At 35.2% G+C, this 14440-nt stretch overlaps 2 protein-coding genes across 2 annotated transcripts; both read right to left on the minus strand.

The window, feature by feature from the left end:
- Positions 1-982: 982 nt before the first annotated feature.
- LOC105127552 (uncharacterized) lies at positions 983-2208 on the minus strand. Its single transcript, XM_011028896.1, has 2 exons — positions 2084-2208; positions 983-2052 (listed from the first exon to the last, which is right to left on the minus strand). The coding sequence occupies exon 2, from the start codon at positions 2015-2017 to the stop codon at positions 1343-1345; it is 675 nt and encodes a 224-aa protein (XP_011027198.1). The 5' UTR covers positions 2018-2052; positions 2084-2208; the 3' UTR covers positions 983-1342.
- Positions 2209-7417: 5209 nt separating this feature from the next.
- LOC105127677 (glucan endo-1,3-beta-glucosidase) lies at positions 7418-10484 on the minus strand. The gene is made up of 5 exons (XM_011029053.1): positions 10020-10484; positions 8955-9539; positions 8427-8443; positions 7973-8168; positions 7418-7528 (listed from the first exon to the last, which is right to left on the minus strand). Exons 1-5 carry the CDS (start codon positions 10482-10484, stop codon positions 7418-7420), a joined length of 1374 nt encoding a protein of 457 aa, XP_011027355.1.
- Between the last annotated feature and the right edge of the window lie 3956 nt (positions 10485-14440).

Here is a 14440-nt window from a genome sequence, read left to right on the forward strand (position 1 = left end):
CATGATTAAAGCCGTAAGAAGGAGTGTGATAAAGAGAAGGATTTTCCGCTCTTACCCCACTTTTGTAGACCATAATGCTTTTGTAGAGGTGGGAGGGGTTGGCCCTGAACCTGCTCCCTGTTTTGCTTTCTATCATGCTCCAGAGGTTGTTTTTTCTTGTATTGACCCAACATGTAGTTGAAATATATCATCCATCATCAGCATATATCCTTATCATCACGCCCATAAAACAACAAATTCTCCGGTCACCGTGTAAATCAACCCTTGCTTAGTACTTGCTATATAATGCTCATATAAGAACCTTTTAGATCTTGGAGAAATTTTTGACGTTATGGTAAAATGACACAACCAGATTATGACTGCCATGACAAATGGGTTTGAGTTTGTCGAATGATCAGCATTAGGTTCAGATTTTTATCATCTTCTCAATCCTTTCATATTTTTAGTAACTGCATAGCTCCCTGCATTGAGCCATGGTAGAGATGAATCGTGCCAATTAACCCTGTAATTGCCATCAGCATCTCTGCAGCGTGACAGGCTCATTCAATCCAAAATTTCCCCTCTCCAGGACTCAAACAGTACTCTTTTCTCGTAAATTGTGTTCAAGATCAATTTGTTAGAACTTTGATCCAACCCGTGAGCTCAAATATCGAAGTTACACTTGAAGATTGCAGCCCTACAGTTGGTGTTGGAGTTAAAACTTACCATTCCAGCGGTATTATTTAACTACTTTCACATTTTGGCATTTTACATAACGTCAAGATTTTCTTCAAAATCTAAAAGGTTCTTGTATGACGTTATGTGCAAAATTAGCACACTAATATTTTCTTCGGACACCTGCACAGGCCACTCAAGGAGCACTCATGCAAAAATTAAAATACTGTAGATTATTGCCTGTAAAGGAATATTCTTTAAGAATAATTTTCTTGGCTATATTGTTACCAGCAATTTGAAAAAAGACAACAGAAATGGTAGAAGGAAATGAATAAATAATAATTTGTCCATGAATATTATACAAGACTCATCACAAGAGTATAATAATATACTCCTTCCATTTGAAAGAGCTTTGATATGCCAGGTAGCTGTGCCACTGCATGTCAAACTGCAACATCGACTTGCAGATTGAGACATTGAATTAACCACCAAATAAACTCGAATTTTTTCAGTATTTACTTAGACTAAACATAAACTCCTTTTGTTAATTAGGACAAATAGAAAATCCCATACGCGATCCCCCACAAATAAACCAATCCCCACATCGTTAAGGAAAAAACAGTACTAAAATCATCAAAAGAAAAGGCCTAAAACTATAATAAAAAAGGAGGAGCAAAAATAAGCATGCCTAGTGAGCCATGGCGACCTGGGGTGATGCATAGTTGATGCTTCTTTGGTGAGGCATGGCAAGCATAGCAGTGTGATCCAAGAAATCATTGAGGGCAACCACAGACTGTAATATAATCTTTAGATCATCTGCACAAGAGAATCCCATGTTGCCTACATGTCTAACTGCATAGACATAAAAAGTAATGCATCCTTTTCTAAACTTAAACCTTGCCATTTCACATCCATTCAGGCCTCTTATAAGTTTCTTGTTCACTTCTCCAAGTGGTATCTCTGGTGGCCATATTCTGTCAACAGCCAACTTCATGGACTCGGATTCAAAGACAAATAGGAGTACTTTAGATTTCTTGGTACCAAGGCCAAGTGTTAAGGTATGCCAAGCATGGTGTGCTAATATAGCGAAGTTTGTAGGCAGAAAAGCTGTTGTTGAAGGGAAAGCGGCCTTACTGTTGTTGCTGTTCTTGTTCGTTGGTGGATAGGAAAGGACTTTTAGCAGCTCAAGAGGCCTTGCTCGCCGGATTGTGAAAGATTTTACAATGAACTGGCCTCCAAAACGAAGACCCTTCACTTCTGAACTAGGCTTGAAAGAAAAATCTGATGCTGGTTTGCTGGTTTGCTGGTTTGGGTGCTGGTGTTTTTGCTTCTTATTGTGTTTCTTCTTCTCCTTCTCTTCCATGAGGTTTGTGAATTTCTTGGTGGAGGCGGTTTTGCTTCTTCTTCCTCCTCTTCCTCTTCCTTGTTTTTTTTTTTTGGTTGTTGTCTGTGATGACCACACCAATCTATAGCTTTTCAAGATATGTAATGCAGTATGAATTTTCTCTTGTCTGGATTTTCTTTTGTATTTGAAACGTTATTAAGAGTCAAAAAGAGGGTAACCACTTTCCACAAATTAAATCATCTTTATACTATGCTATCATTATCAGTGTTTGTTATGTATGCCATCCCTTCATTAAAAATTACGTTTATTTTACATGTATCCACTCAACTTTGATTATCCTAATATTGCGTGTTATTATATTTTAATTCTTGAGTGAGCCACTAGAAAAAAAAAAAAAAAGTTATTACCTGCCCTCGTATTTTGATCGCACGATTCTGATCATGATGCTGCCACTTCTTTCACTCAACTTTTTGCTGTTTGGGCACCTTTTATTGACACGGTGCTTCTCATGAAGGTGCTGTATGGATGCCCATATTAATGTATGGAATGGATAAATAATGTACGCGTAATACCGAAAAGAATAATGCCAATTGCTTTTGTAATTAATAGATTATTCATTATTGGTCTGCCACGGTCAGCTTTTTAAAATATATAAAAATTTATTAAAAGTATAAAGAATTTTTATTGTATTATTAATCCTAATTTAACGGTGAATTTTAAAATCTTACCATCTATTTTTTTTTTTTGTCTGATGTGAGTTTTAAACTAAATTTCATGCAACTTAAATTAAATTAATTGATTTTATAAATTAAAATGCAATCTTGATAAATAATAAAAATATAACTTAATTTTTAACAAAACTTTAAAATAATATTTTTTTATTTTTTATAAAAACTATTGAGACAATGACTTATTAGATCGATTTCGGTTCCCAGTCAAATTATATTAGGAACTCTATTGAATTTAATAATTTATATTTTATAAAATAATTTTTTCTTATATGATGAAAATATATGGTCACGAATTGAGTACAGCCTAAAAATAAAAATTTATTTGGAATGATAATAACCTTGAAGAAAGCAAAAACAAATAAATAAATTATACAATTTATTTTTCAAACAATTCAATAATAAAGGTTAAAATCAAGAAAAAAACTATTAAAAAACTTAGCATACTAGAAACTAAAAAAACATTTATAATAACTCATCAAACTTATGAATAGAATAACTCAAGCTAATACATTAAACACGTGAATTGGGTTATAGACTTTTGTGAGATTACAATTTTTTTACCAAAACTATTTTTATTTAACTATATGATACAAAAATATACGATTGCAAAAAAACACATCAACCTAATATTGAGATGTTGTACAAAATCAAGCAGCAAATGAAGATCAAAATATTTAACATCGCAACACAAGTAATTTACCTTATTATGTTTAAAGAAATTTTCTATCAAAATAAATTTATAATAGAAAAACAAATAAAAATTATTGAATAAAAAAAATGCAAGGCTACACATGTGAAAAATATTATAAAAAATAAATTTAATCTATATAAAATTAAAACAAAATCACAAATAAACCATTTCTATCTCTTTAAAAACTAAACACACTCAATATCATTAAAAGTCATCACAAACTAATTAAAACATAAAATCAATTTTTTTTAAAAAAAATATCAACTAATACATTACTTAAAAAAAAACCAAGTTAGGTGCTGCTAGACCTGGTCTAATTATGCAATGGCGACTATATGTTTTTTATTAGAAAAAATAATTGACACATCATCTATTATACATTACTTTAAAAAAAAAAAACCAAGTTAGGTGATGCTAGGCCTGGTCTAATTAACCAATGACGACTATATTTTTTTTTTAGAAAAAATAATTGACACATCATCTATTTATTCCCAAAATCACATTGAAAAACAATATCATTTATTGTTTATCCAAAAACTCATTTTCAACATATTTTTAGCCTAAAATACTGAAGAAACATTCTAGAGATTCTGTTAAATGAATTTATAATCACAAAAAATATAAAAAACCACCTTAAAACCCAAAACTCACCCAAAATAAATAAATAAATAAAACTTTCCAAGCTTAAATGTTTTTCAAGTGTTTTTAAAGTGTTAAAAAATATTACCTAATCTTAACACTTATCATCATATAGACCTATTTAACACAAAAAACTATTGTTTTGGTGGTTAGATTCCTCGCTAATAAATATTCTCTTTTTCTAAACCAAAATCTGTTACCTTTTCTTTTTTCTCCAACAAAAAAAACTAATTACCTTTTCTTTTTTCTCCAACAAAAAAACTGAAAATGAGTAAAATTATATTCGATATAAAAATTGAATTCTATAAAAGTTCAAGGGCCTATAACATAATAAATAAAAAAGATGAGAGACTCAACAGATTTTTTGATAAATATTCTCAATTTATCACCATATTCTCAATTTATAACCTATATTTCATGTTTTTTTCACTAGAATTATCTTTTTTTCAATTCAATCCTTTTTTATAAGAAAATAATAATAATTGGGCATCAATTTAAAAAATTTTAAAAAATAAACTATTTAATTCACAATACAATGTAAAAGGATAAACAATATTTTTGTGAATAATAAAAATACCAGATGTTTTAACTTTACTAGTAATATACATAGCAAAGTAAGTATATTGATACCACTTTTCTATCACGATCTGTTTATAGAGATTTTCACAACTTTTTAGACTTAATATTGCTCAATAACATCCATCACAAAAACCCTTGTGCCAGAGCCAACATTTGTACTGATTCATGAGTGCAACATGTGCCGCTAGGAGAGATACAAGAGGAAATTATTCCCAAGTTGGCTTCATAAGGTCGCTAACAGAGGGGCAGGACCACATTATTGGCAACTCCAAACTGGAAAAAAACACTAATCAAGAAGATAATATGTTTCCTAGAATCATAATCACACCCATTTGTTTAATCCTTCTATTGACTTTTTAACTATAATTTTATCTCCTCGGGCAAAATTTTAATAAACACGGGAAGTTGAGCTAACAGTAGGCAATATGTGGCTATCTGAATACAATAAAAGACACGCTTACAGACACTGGTATTTTTTTTTTTTTTGGTAAGTTTTTACAGACACTGGTATTGCTGTCAATTACACTCCACAAAACCCCAGTCCGCAACTGGAACAGTGGTTAGATCAGCCATGGGCTGTAACTGGACCCATTAACAATTGTTTGGTGGAAGTTGTTCAGAGAAAAAGCTTAATAAATGAACTATTTTTTCTTTTTTGAAAAGGAGGAGGTGGTTGCCTTTGATTCTGTATGTTCTGAGAGGGATAGAGAGATGACGCTCACCTCATTATTGACAGCCCATTACATGTCTTCCCATTAAAGTTGTTTCCTTCCAAAGGCACCATTGCCTTTAATCATTTAATGGGAAAGAAATTCCAGTCCAGAGGTGCCGAGAGAGAAGACCAGCTAAGAGCAATAACTCTCGCAACGAGGGCCACCACCCCATGGGCCAAACCAAAAAACCCTGCCAGGGTTTCATCATTGATCAATTGCTTTCATTTCTCATCCCTTCAATGAAAGTCATAAATCTGTGGCAGTAATGACACTTTCCTTTCTGAACAAATACTAAAACGTTATTTTATTTTATTTGTGATTTGTCGAGTATAATCATGACTACATGTGAGTCCTAGGTTCAATTGACAGGAGTTTTAGGGATCAACTAATTAGTACCATGTCCTCCTATACATTGTTTGGGCCCCAAGTTTTAAGCTTTCGTTGCGTCAATTGCATGTACCATAATTGAGATATAAGTAGGTGGCGAGTGGCATCCTAAATCCCAAGAAAGTTGGCTCAGAGATCATAAAAGTCCATCTCTAAGCATGAAATCACACCTACATCTGCTTAACTGGTACAAAACCTATCAATAATTGAACAAATGGGTAGCGGTCTCGGATAGGTTGAGTTGAATGGTTTGCAAGTCATTCTCAAAACAAGCAACGACTACGATTCCCGAAAAAACAGAGAGTAGGCATACTCTTATTTTCAAGCAGATGTTCCTTGCTGCAATCACCATCACCCTCTCCATGAAAACACCAAGTAGAGATTAAAAATAAAAACATGTCACCACTGCACTCCTGTAAGAACAAGCTTTCTCTTTTATTTTAAGCATCGCAAAGACAAACGAGATTGGTACAAGTTAGAAAACTCCGTTTATTCGGACAGAACCTAAGAGCATTATAAAAAAATATAGTTCCAAGTTGGCTTATCTCATGATTGCTTGGATGGTTATAGCGACAAAGCAGTACTGTAATTAATAGAGTCTCGATGAATTTAACTCGAAGTGAATACACATGAATATTTGATTATTTCCTTTTTCTTTTCGGATCAATCAATTTCTTGTTTTAAGCTGTGATAAGCATTGTAATTACGATTATTGATAATAATGACTGTAATCACTTCAGTCCATCATCATCATGCATGCACCTGCAAGGTGAAAAATTAGGGGGGAAAAAAACAGTTCAGGCAGCTTCTTGAAAAAGATTTTAAGGTCATCTTTCATTGTAATTTTGGACGTGGTCGCAATCAAGGGAAAGCAATATCATAATCAAAAAAATTATTATATCGATAATGGTATCATTGTATCAAGTATGAACATCGATGAATCATGGATGATATACAGAAAAAACATAATTAATTAGAACAAAAACAGGAAAGGTTAATGGAGGTTCTTGGCTCTCATTAATAATTTCAGAACGAAAATATCAGGTTGGGTGTTTCTCTCATGGAACGTTTGGTTTTCCATGATTGGTATAATGTTCCCTCTCCCGAAAACTTAATTTCTAAATTTTGCTTTTCCGAATTTGTGTACCTTTTACTGTAAACATAGGTAACCCATGGATCGGGTTACTGATGCTTCTGTTTTTTCTCCCTCTATTTCAACGGATGCAAAGTAAATAGTCCAACAGGCCTGTAGTGGACCAATTATTTGGAGATTTGATTGATCCTCGAGAGCTTCATGATTTTTTTCCAGGTGAGCCCGCCTTGTAACGTTAAAAATTGGCAGATTAAAAGCAAAAAGGTTTCTTGATATTTTCATGCGTGTCTGCACTTGTGTATTTATCTTTCTTCTGCGTCGGTCAGTGTTTTATCAGGCCGCATGGGTGCAAGCTCAGAGAAGTTGCATTTGCATTGCTCCTCTTCATTTGATGACGTTTTTGCTGAGGAAATATTATATATTTCACACCAGAAAATCAGCCCCTCGGGATAAGCAAGCGACATGTCGGCATGTCTAAGGGGAGATGGCTTCTATGTGAGGGCCATATTATGCTAAAAGAGCCCAGGTAGGTCTAGAGCAGGCTCCAGCCTTTGCTGCATAGGTGCATAAAAGCTGGCTGCCCTCCTAAATGGGCCTGTAGTTCTCCACGATCCTTGTAGAATAAGAGCAGGTGCAAAAAAGGGGCTGGGCAATTGCTGGCTGCCCTCCTAAATGGGCCTCTAGTTCTCCACGATCCTTGTAGAATAAGAGTTTTGATGTCAAACAAATCAAAACAGGAGGAAGAAAGAACAACAAGGTGACTTCTTGTCATTGAAGTATCATTTGACTATTGTCTTGTTTGACACAAGAACGACGTGCATTTAAAAAAATAAAAATAAATTTACTTTAAAATAATCCCAGAACAGATTTATTTTTATTTTTGTTTTTATTTTCCTGTTTTAACAACCTTTTGTCTTTTTTGGATATATGTACCCTAATACAAGTGTATACTATAGCATATATTGTATCGCTGACATTGTAAACATTAATGTATATGCGCAATCAATAACATTGATTAATAAATTGCCAAGATTGTATATACAAGTACACATAACAATTTCAAAAGCCTTCAATACATTTTTAAATTTATTTTCTTTTATAAGTAGATTCAAGCATGTTGGTATTTGTCTATATACATACAAACCAAATCATAATGAGCGGGATTAACAATGATGCATGGGACCTGATATTGTTTGGATTGAAACTGGAACCACCAGTTTGAATAGGCTTGCAATGCGCCCCCTGGATGCACACATAGCCTTTGTTCGCTTGTGATGCCTTGCCACTAGCGTTCACTTTGGGCTCACTCCATGTCTTGCTTGTTGTGGGTGATGGGCTTGAACCAGTAGAAGGGCTTGTTGTTGGTGATGGGTTTGAGTCAGCGGACGGGCTTGCACCAGTATATGGGCGTTTTGTAGGATATGGGCTTGAACCAGTTGATGGACTTTTTGTAGGGGACGGGCTTGAACCAGTGGATGGGCTTTTTGTAGGAGACGGGCTTGAGCCAGTGGACTGTATAATGCAAGTAAGCAAAAGACGAAAATGAATCAGTAAAATGCAATGGCATAACCTTGCAAATAGCGACTGCTGTGACAGGGGAGAATCTGCCTGCTAGCCAGTTCAGTCCAATAAGAAATTAATCAAGTGTGTGCACGTGTTCTCCTTACTTCCTCAGATCGTTGACAGTAGTAATTTAAATATTAATCAAGTTTTTTTTTTTACAAGGAGTGAAGTAAAGAACAGTGATAGCTGCAAAGAAGCGAAACAAAGAGAGAGACAGATCAAAGGGAAAAGCAAGTGAAGAATATTATTTAGACTCCTTCAAAAAAAAAAAAATTCAGTTTTATCGAATATGGTATGACATTTTTAGATTACCTATCATAATGTCAATATTATGTTTCATATACACGCAATTTTTGTTATGTTCATACACATGATCGATCTCCTATCCATGTTAATCATGCAAGTGATCAAAGCAATGTCTCAATAAGAATCAGTCATAGATCGGGTTTTTGAAAAAAAAATTATCCATAGATATAAATAGTTAAATTGAAATCACTACCCAAAAGGTGCAAAGAAGATTTCTATAAAGAAGCAAAAAGGTGGCGTATATACTTCATACCTTTCCAATATTGCTCAAAATGCCAACATCATAAACCGGGCTAAAATCTGGCCTAAACAAGCCCCAATTCCTCTCTGCGGCTGTTCCAGGCTTAAGATTCTCATTAAACAATGCAAAAACATATGTCTCGAACCGCCGTTTGGGCATTAAAGGAGTCCCCTCCCCCGAAGTAACAACCTTAATCATGTTCTTATTATATAACACTGCGTTCTCCACAGTACACATGGGCTGGTTTGGGTCGCCAAGTGAGGGCCAACCGGACTCGGCCACAACAATGTCCAAGTCATCGTAACCCATGGCCTTTATTGCCGAATAAACTGCATCCATCATTGCAACGAACATATTAGTGTAGGTAATGTTGGTGTTGTCGTCATGGAAACCAGGGTTAGGCTTGAAAAGGATGTAGTCTTCCATGCTCCGAGCGTAGCTAAAATAAGGGTATGGGTTAACCAAAAGGGGTGATTTGGTTTGACGTAGAAATTCGAGCATGGGTGCAAATACGACTTTGCCATAGGCAGGCTTAATCCGGGCAGCACTTGGTTGCACAGAAGTTTGCAAGATTCCAAGGGTGTAAGGAGTTGACACCTGCATAATTAAATTACAAAAAAAAGTAATGCTTAAATACTAATTTTAAGATCGAGATGTATATTGCTATGTTTAAGAATAAATGAGGATACACTTACACTCAATAAGAAATTGAAAATAACTAAAATTCAATGTGTATGAAATACGTTTCACATAATGTATATACTTTTAGGAACAATTTTGTGGAAATGAACATTTTGGCTTTCTTGGTGATAAAGAAAACCTTATTTGACTTGTATTGCAGTTCAAGGTATATATAGCCTTAAAATGATATGTTGAATTTTCTGATATTATTTTCATGAATTCATGTGAATGAATATAAATCATGCACGAACATATTCCCAGGACAGAGAAATTACCGGCAAAATATATTTCAAGGAAAACTGGAAAAAATAACGGATTACCAATCGACTATTTTGATGAATATATATCGTCCATGTATTGACAATGGGGAAAAAAAGAAAGAAAGAAATATCTTACCTTAACATCGTTGATCCCAGCACGGACAAGAGCCTGATGCAAGGACTTCATGCAGGGTACAAGATGAGAAATCCACTCCTTATTACCAGAAAACAAGATTTCATTGCCAACAGCGATGAGTTTAATCCTTGTCTGTGGATAAAATTGCTCGATATTGTTAGCAACCCATCGGCCGGCGGCATTTGCATCAACAAGAGCAGGAATATCACCATTACCAACGGTTACAGTCACGGTAATGTTTGTGTTGGCAAAACCGCGAAGAATGTCAGGATTGGTGTCAAAGATTTTGATGCTATCAATAATTGTTTGTGTTTTAAGGAAGCTGGCCACCTGAGATGGTGATGGCAGATCGTTGGCCAGGGTACCATAATTGACACCAATCGAAAAGGCTGTGGTGGAGAGGTGGAGGAGTGTGGAGAGGTGGAGCAGGGCGGTTGTGATGGACGTGGTGGTAGTGGCGGTCATGCTTTTAAGGCTTTCTTTCTTTCTTTCTTTGATCTCCTCCTCCCAAGAGACAAGGAGGAGATGTAGGAAGCTATGAATATGTTTATATAGATTGGGGGGTTAAAGGATGTGAAAAACTATGAATATAACACACACACATTTGTTTTTAATCAGAGTAGACGTAGAGCCAGTTAATTAGGATAAGTAGTAAAATAAATAGATAGGACCAGCTGGGATGTTTGACATTTTACGAAGATGGACAGATTTTTGGAATGAAAGATACTTGGCTATTTCCTTCTCAGAGGTAAATTTAAAATATATAAATATTCTCATAAATTTCTTGGCATCCTCCATGACAAGTTAAATTTAAAAAGAAAGTGCTTTTTTAGCATAAATGTCATGTGATTACATTAGATAATTTAATTATTTATAAAATTATAAATATATGAAATAATACCAGCCATCTATTGGATAGAATTTGAAAAGTCGGGATTTAATTAACGTGGAATTAATATACTAATTTAAGGAAAGTCCAATACAGTAACAACGAGGCATCCACACAAAATCTCAAACGACCACGAAGGAAAGACGGTCACACGCATTATTTATTATTATGAAGGCCTCTGGCTAGCAGAGCTTGACAGCGAAAATCTATCTGGAATATTTTACTTCCATGATTCATAAATATTTTACTTCAACGTATGATATGATTAAAACATTTGGTCTAATTAACCTCTTATAATGGCAATGACCCTAAACTTTCTTGAGGAATTAAGTTTTGCACTGCCACCACTTACATCTGATTATTTACAATTTTCACCATCAACTTTTGCTTCCTTGTACCAAAACCCATAATTGATAAAAAGTTTTAATTTGAAACAATGTGGTCTCAAGCCATTGTGCAACTCTTATCGTTGGAGATGGAGAGTAATGGTCATCAAAAGCAAGAACGTCCCATGGGGAGAAATGGAGATCAAAACCAGGAACGGACAGTGGAAAACCAGATTGGAGATCAAAGGCTGGAGACCTTTAATGGTACTTACTCGTCAAGGTCTCCTGCTACAATGACCACCTTGGCTAGAATTAAGCCAAACCGCCGCAGAGCCCCACAACCAGGGAGCACGCGCTCCTATTTTGACAACACATCACCTTCATATGGGTGGTTGCTGCTGGATGGGTAGCTGAGGAAAGGGTCATGGAGAGTGGCAGGCTCTATAAGGTAATCCCTTTATATAACCCTCATGCACATACATGAACTTGAAGGTCGACTATATATTTCTCGGTTAATTCCTATATATCACGCTTTTTTTTTCTCTTTTTTTTTTGGAATAAAATCTTGCGCTTAGCTCATGATCTCTCCTATGGATTTATTATGTTAAAGGGTTTTTATATTTTCAGACATGATATTAGTGTTGTGTGATATGATAGCGTCTAGGTTATTTAGATAAGTTACATCCTTTAATATTGTTGACAAATCGATTTCGGCTTCGCCTAGCCGATGATTCATTAAGACTCTACAATGAGAAATAGAAAGTAAAAACTTGATATAGAATTGATTGGTGGATTTTCATTTTAGAAACTCTTATCACACACCACACACACACACCGAGGGAACTGTTTTGAGTCTCTATAGTGCACTATACGTAATGGTTTAGGTTGAAAGAAATTAATCAAGATGTTATAGCTAGAACAAAAATTGATCATATAAATCAAGAAATTACATTTTACAAGACTTCAACGTATGATATGATTAAAACATTTAAAAAGAATTGAGTAAGACATGAACTTTGGATCTATCGTTGAAGGTTAATTAATAATAAAATCTATTGTTTATTAGAATCTATATATATATATATATATATATATATATATATATATTACAATCTAGTGAATGATACATTGTCTAAAGAAGAAAAAGACGATCCATTCCATCATTCCAAGCTCTAACGTTTTTTTGTTTGCAGAATGAAAGTTGATAATATGAGTTCTTTCTAATCTTTTTCCAAATCTTTCTACTCATAGTGGAAAGTATCTTAACATTTTTGTGCAGTACTTCTATGATCCATCCAGGAAGAAGTTCGCTATTTATGGGAAGAGGCAGGGCTGATAGTTCTCGACCTGTGATGATCAGGTAAACTACTCATTTCATTCCACCCCTAAAAAGCTTCCACGTTAGGCAGTCTTATACATTACTCTTTGATGGACAAAAGGATCAACTTCTGAAATATTTCACAGTTGTGTTTATCTTAATTTGTGCTTCTGTTGTCCACTGTCCTGATATACATTTTTGTGTTGTTCACTGGAGGAACTAGCACTCAAGCTCGTGAAAAGTTGCTTGATGGTGGAAGAGAAAGGCATACTTTGGATTTATAACTTTTCAAGTTGCTCTATGTTTTCTGTTTCTGTTGTGTTCTCGGGAGTAATAAGTTGCATGGTACAATTAAGGCAACATTGACATTAAAGCTTTAAGAGAAGGTGTCTAAACATTCTTAAGAGTCATGCACCATCTATGAGTATTGTTTTTAGCAGATTACTGCTGTTGTTTTCTTTGATTAAGTTGGCTATGCCGATCACCGGATAGATCTGTATTGGGACTGAAACGTCAACCGATATCCTGCCATGGTTAAACGGTATCAACTAAGAGTCTCCATTCTCCAATTTTCCTTAGATGGAGCTTTGCTAATTTTCTTAATCCTCCGTAGAATCGACTTCTTATAGTTACATGCTTCCACTGTCTGTTTCGGTCCCTTGCTCATTTTCCCTCTGGATTTAGGTCACCTGGTTAACCACGATTTATGTATTTGTCTGGACACGGGTTTTCTTCGAGCAAGAAACTCTTTCAATCTTGTGGTGGGATTTTAAACAGAATTGCGTGTCTTCCAAGCAGAGACCATGGAACTCGTTCATGTGAGCCAAACCGCATACATTACGGAACATGACTGCAACAGCAGGTAAAATTAATAGGATCCGGCGCAATCAATCACACTGTTTTGGTCCCACATGAACTAATTTTCCTAATGCTCCTGGTGTGGACAGAGATTCTGTTTCAACGAAATACATATATCGTGTTCACTAGAACTGGAGAAGTCAAGAATCAAGATCCGTTTAACTAGGTCCACTATCGCCAGAGCCCATTGATGAAGCAGGCTCGTATTCGACTATCTCACAGTTCTTAGTACTCAAAAAATCAAAATGAAAAAACATGTAGGCTCATTTCAAACTTTCTAAGCGTCTGGCTTCTAATATAACCTACTGCCCAGCTACAAAAAGGTGAGAAAAATAGAAGCAAGAGTTCAGCAGGGGCCAAATCAAATAAAGAACTCGACCTTTTATTCGACTAGTTCCAGAAGGTCTGCCTTTGCAGGATTGCTAACTGCTACCACACAATTGTATAATCAGTCAAAATCAGCTCCCTCTATCCTTCGCTAAAATCAACAGCTGATGCTTATTGACATGTACATCATCGAATGCAGGCAGCGGGTTCCCCAGACACTTGAACTTCTGCACGACCACCTCACAACAGAGCCAAGACGGCACAAAAGCGTAAACAGAAAGGATGCTTTAATGAAGTTGTGAAAGCACAACAATGGATTCTCTTCCCAAAATAAAGCCAACTGGCAGCTATGTAATACAGCCAAAAATACTTAGCAGCTTACAGCTTGTACAGCTAATTCGAATCTAAATTAGTTGACCGAACAGAATAAACAAAGACCTGATGATCATCCTGAAAACGAAGTCCCAGGTCAACTGAAAGCCATCTGAATACGACTGGGTCATGTGCATGGAATTTATTATATCTATTATTAAAAATTGCACATGGGAAACGCGTAAGAGAAACATTTGTTCCACCCCTTAAAAAATCCCAACGATTCTGATTTCACATGGTATTTGCTGACGATCCATAAGTTGAGGATGCCATCTCCAAAAGTAACAGGGCAATACAAGAAGATAAGATAAAAAAGAGCAGTAGGTATAAC

Source organism: Populus euphratica, unplaced genomic scaffold, assembly GCF_000495115.2.
Source record: "Populus euphratica unplaced genomic scaffold, PopEup_1.0 scaffold13.1, whole genome shotgun sequence".
Classification (NCBI taxonomy): domain Eukaryota; kingdom Viridiplantae; phylum Streptophyta; class Magnoliopsida; order Malpighiales; family Salicaceae; genus Populus; species Populus euphratica.

Coding starts and splice junctions, on each gene's coding strand:
- LOC105127552 (XM_011028896.1), bottom strand. CDS start 2,017: ATGGAAGAGAAGGAGAAGAAGAAACACAATAAGAAGCAAAAACACCAG.
- LOC105127677 (XM_011029053.1), bottom strand. CDS start 10,484: ATGACCGCCACTACCACCACGTCCATCACAACCGCCCTGCTCCACCTC. Junction 9,540..10,019: donor CTGGGATCAACGATGTTAAG/GTAAGATATTTC, acceptor TTAATTATGCAG/GTGTCAACTCCTTACACCCT. Junction 7,529..7,972: donor CGCTCATTATGATTTGGTTT/GTATGTATATAG, acceptor TTATTCTACAAG/GATCGTGGAGAACTAGAGGC.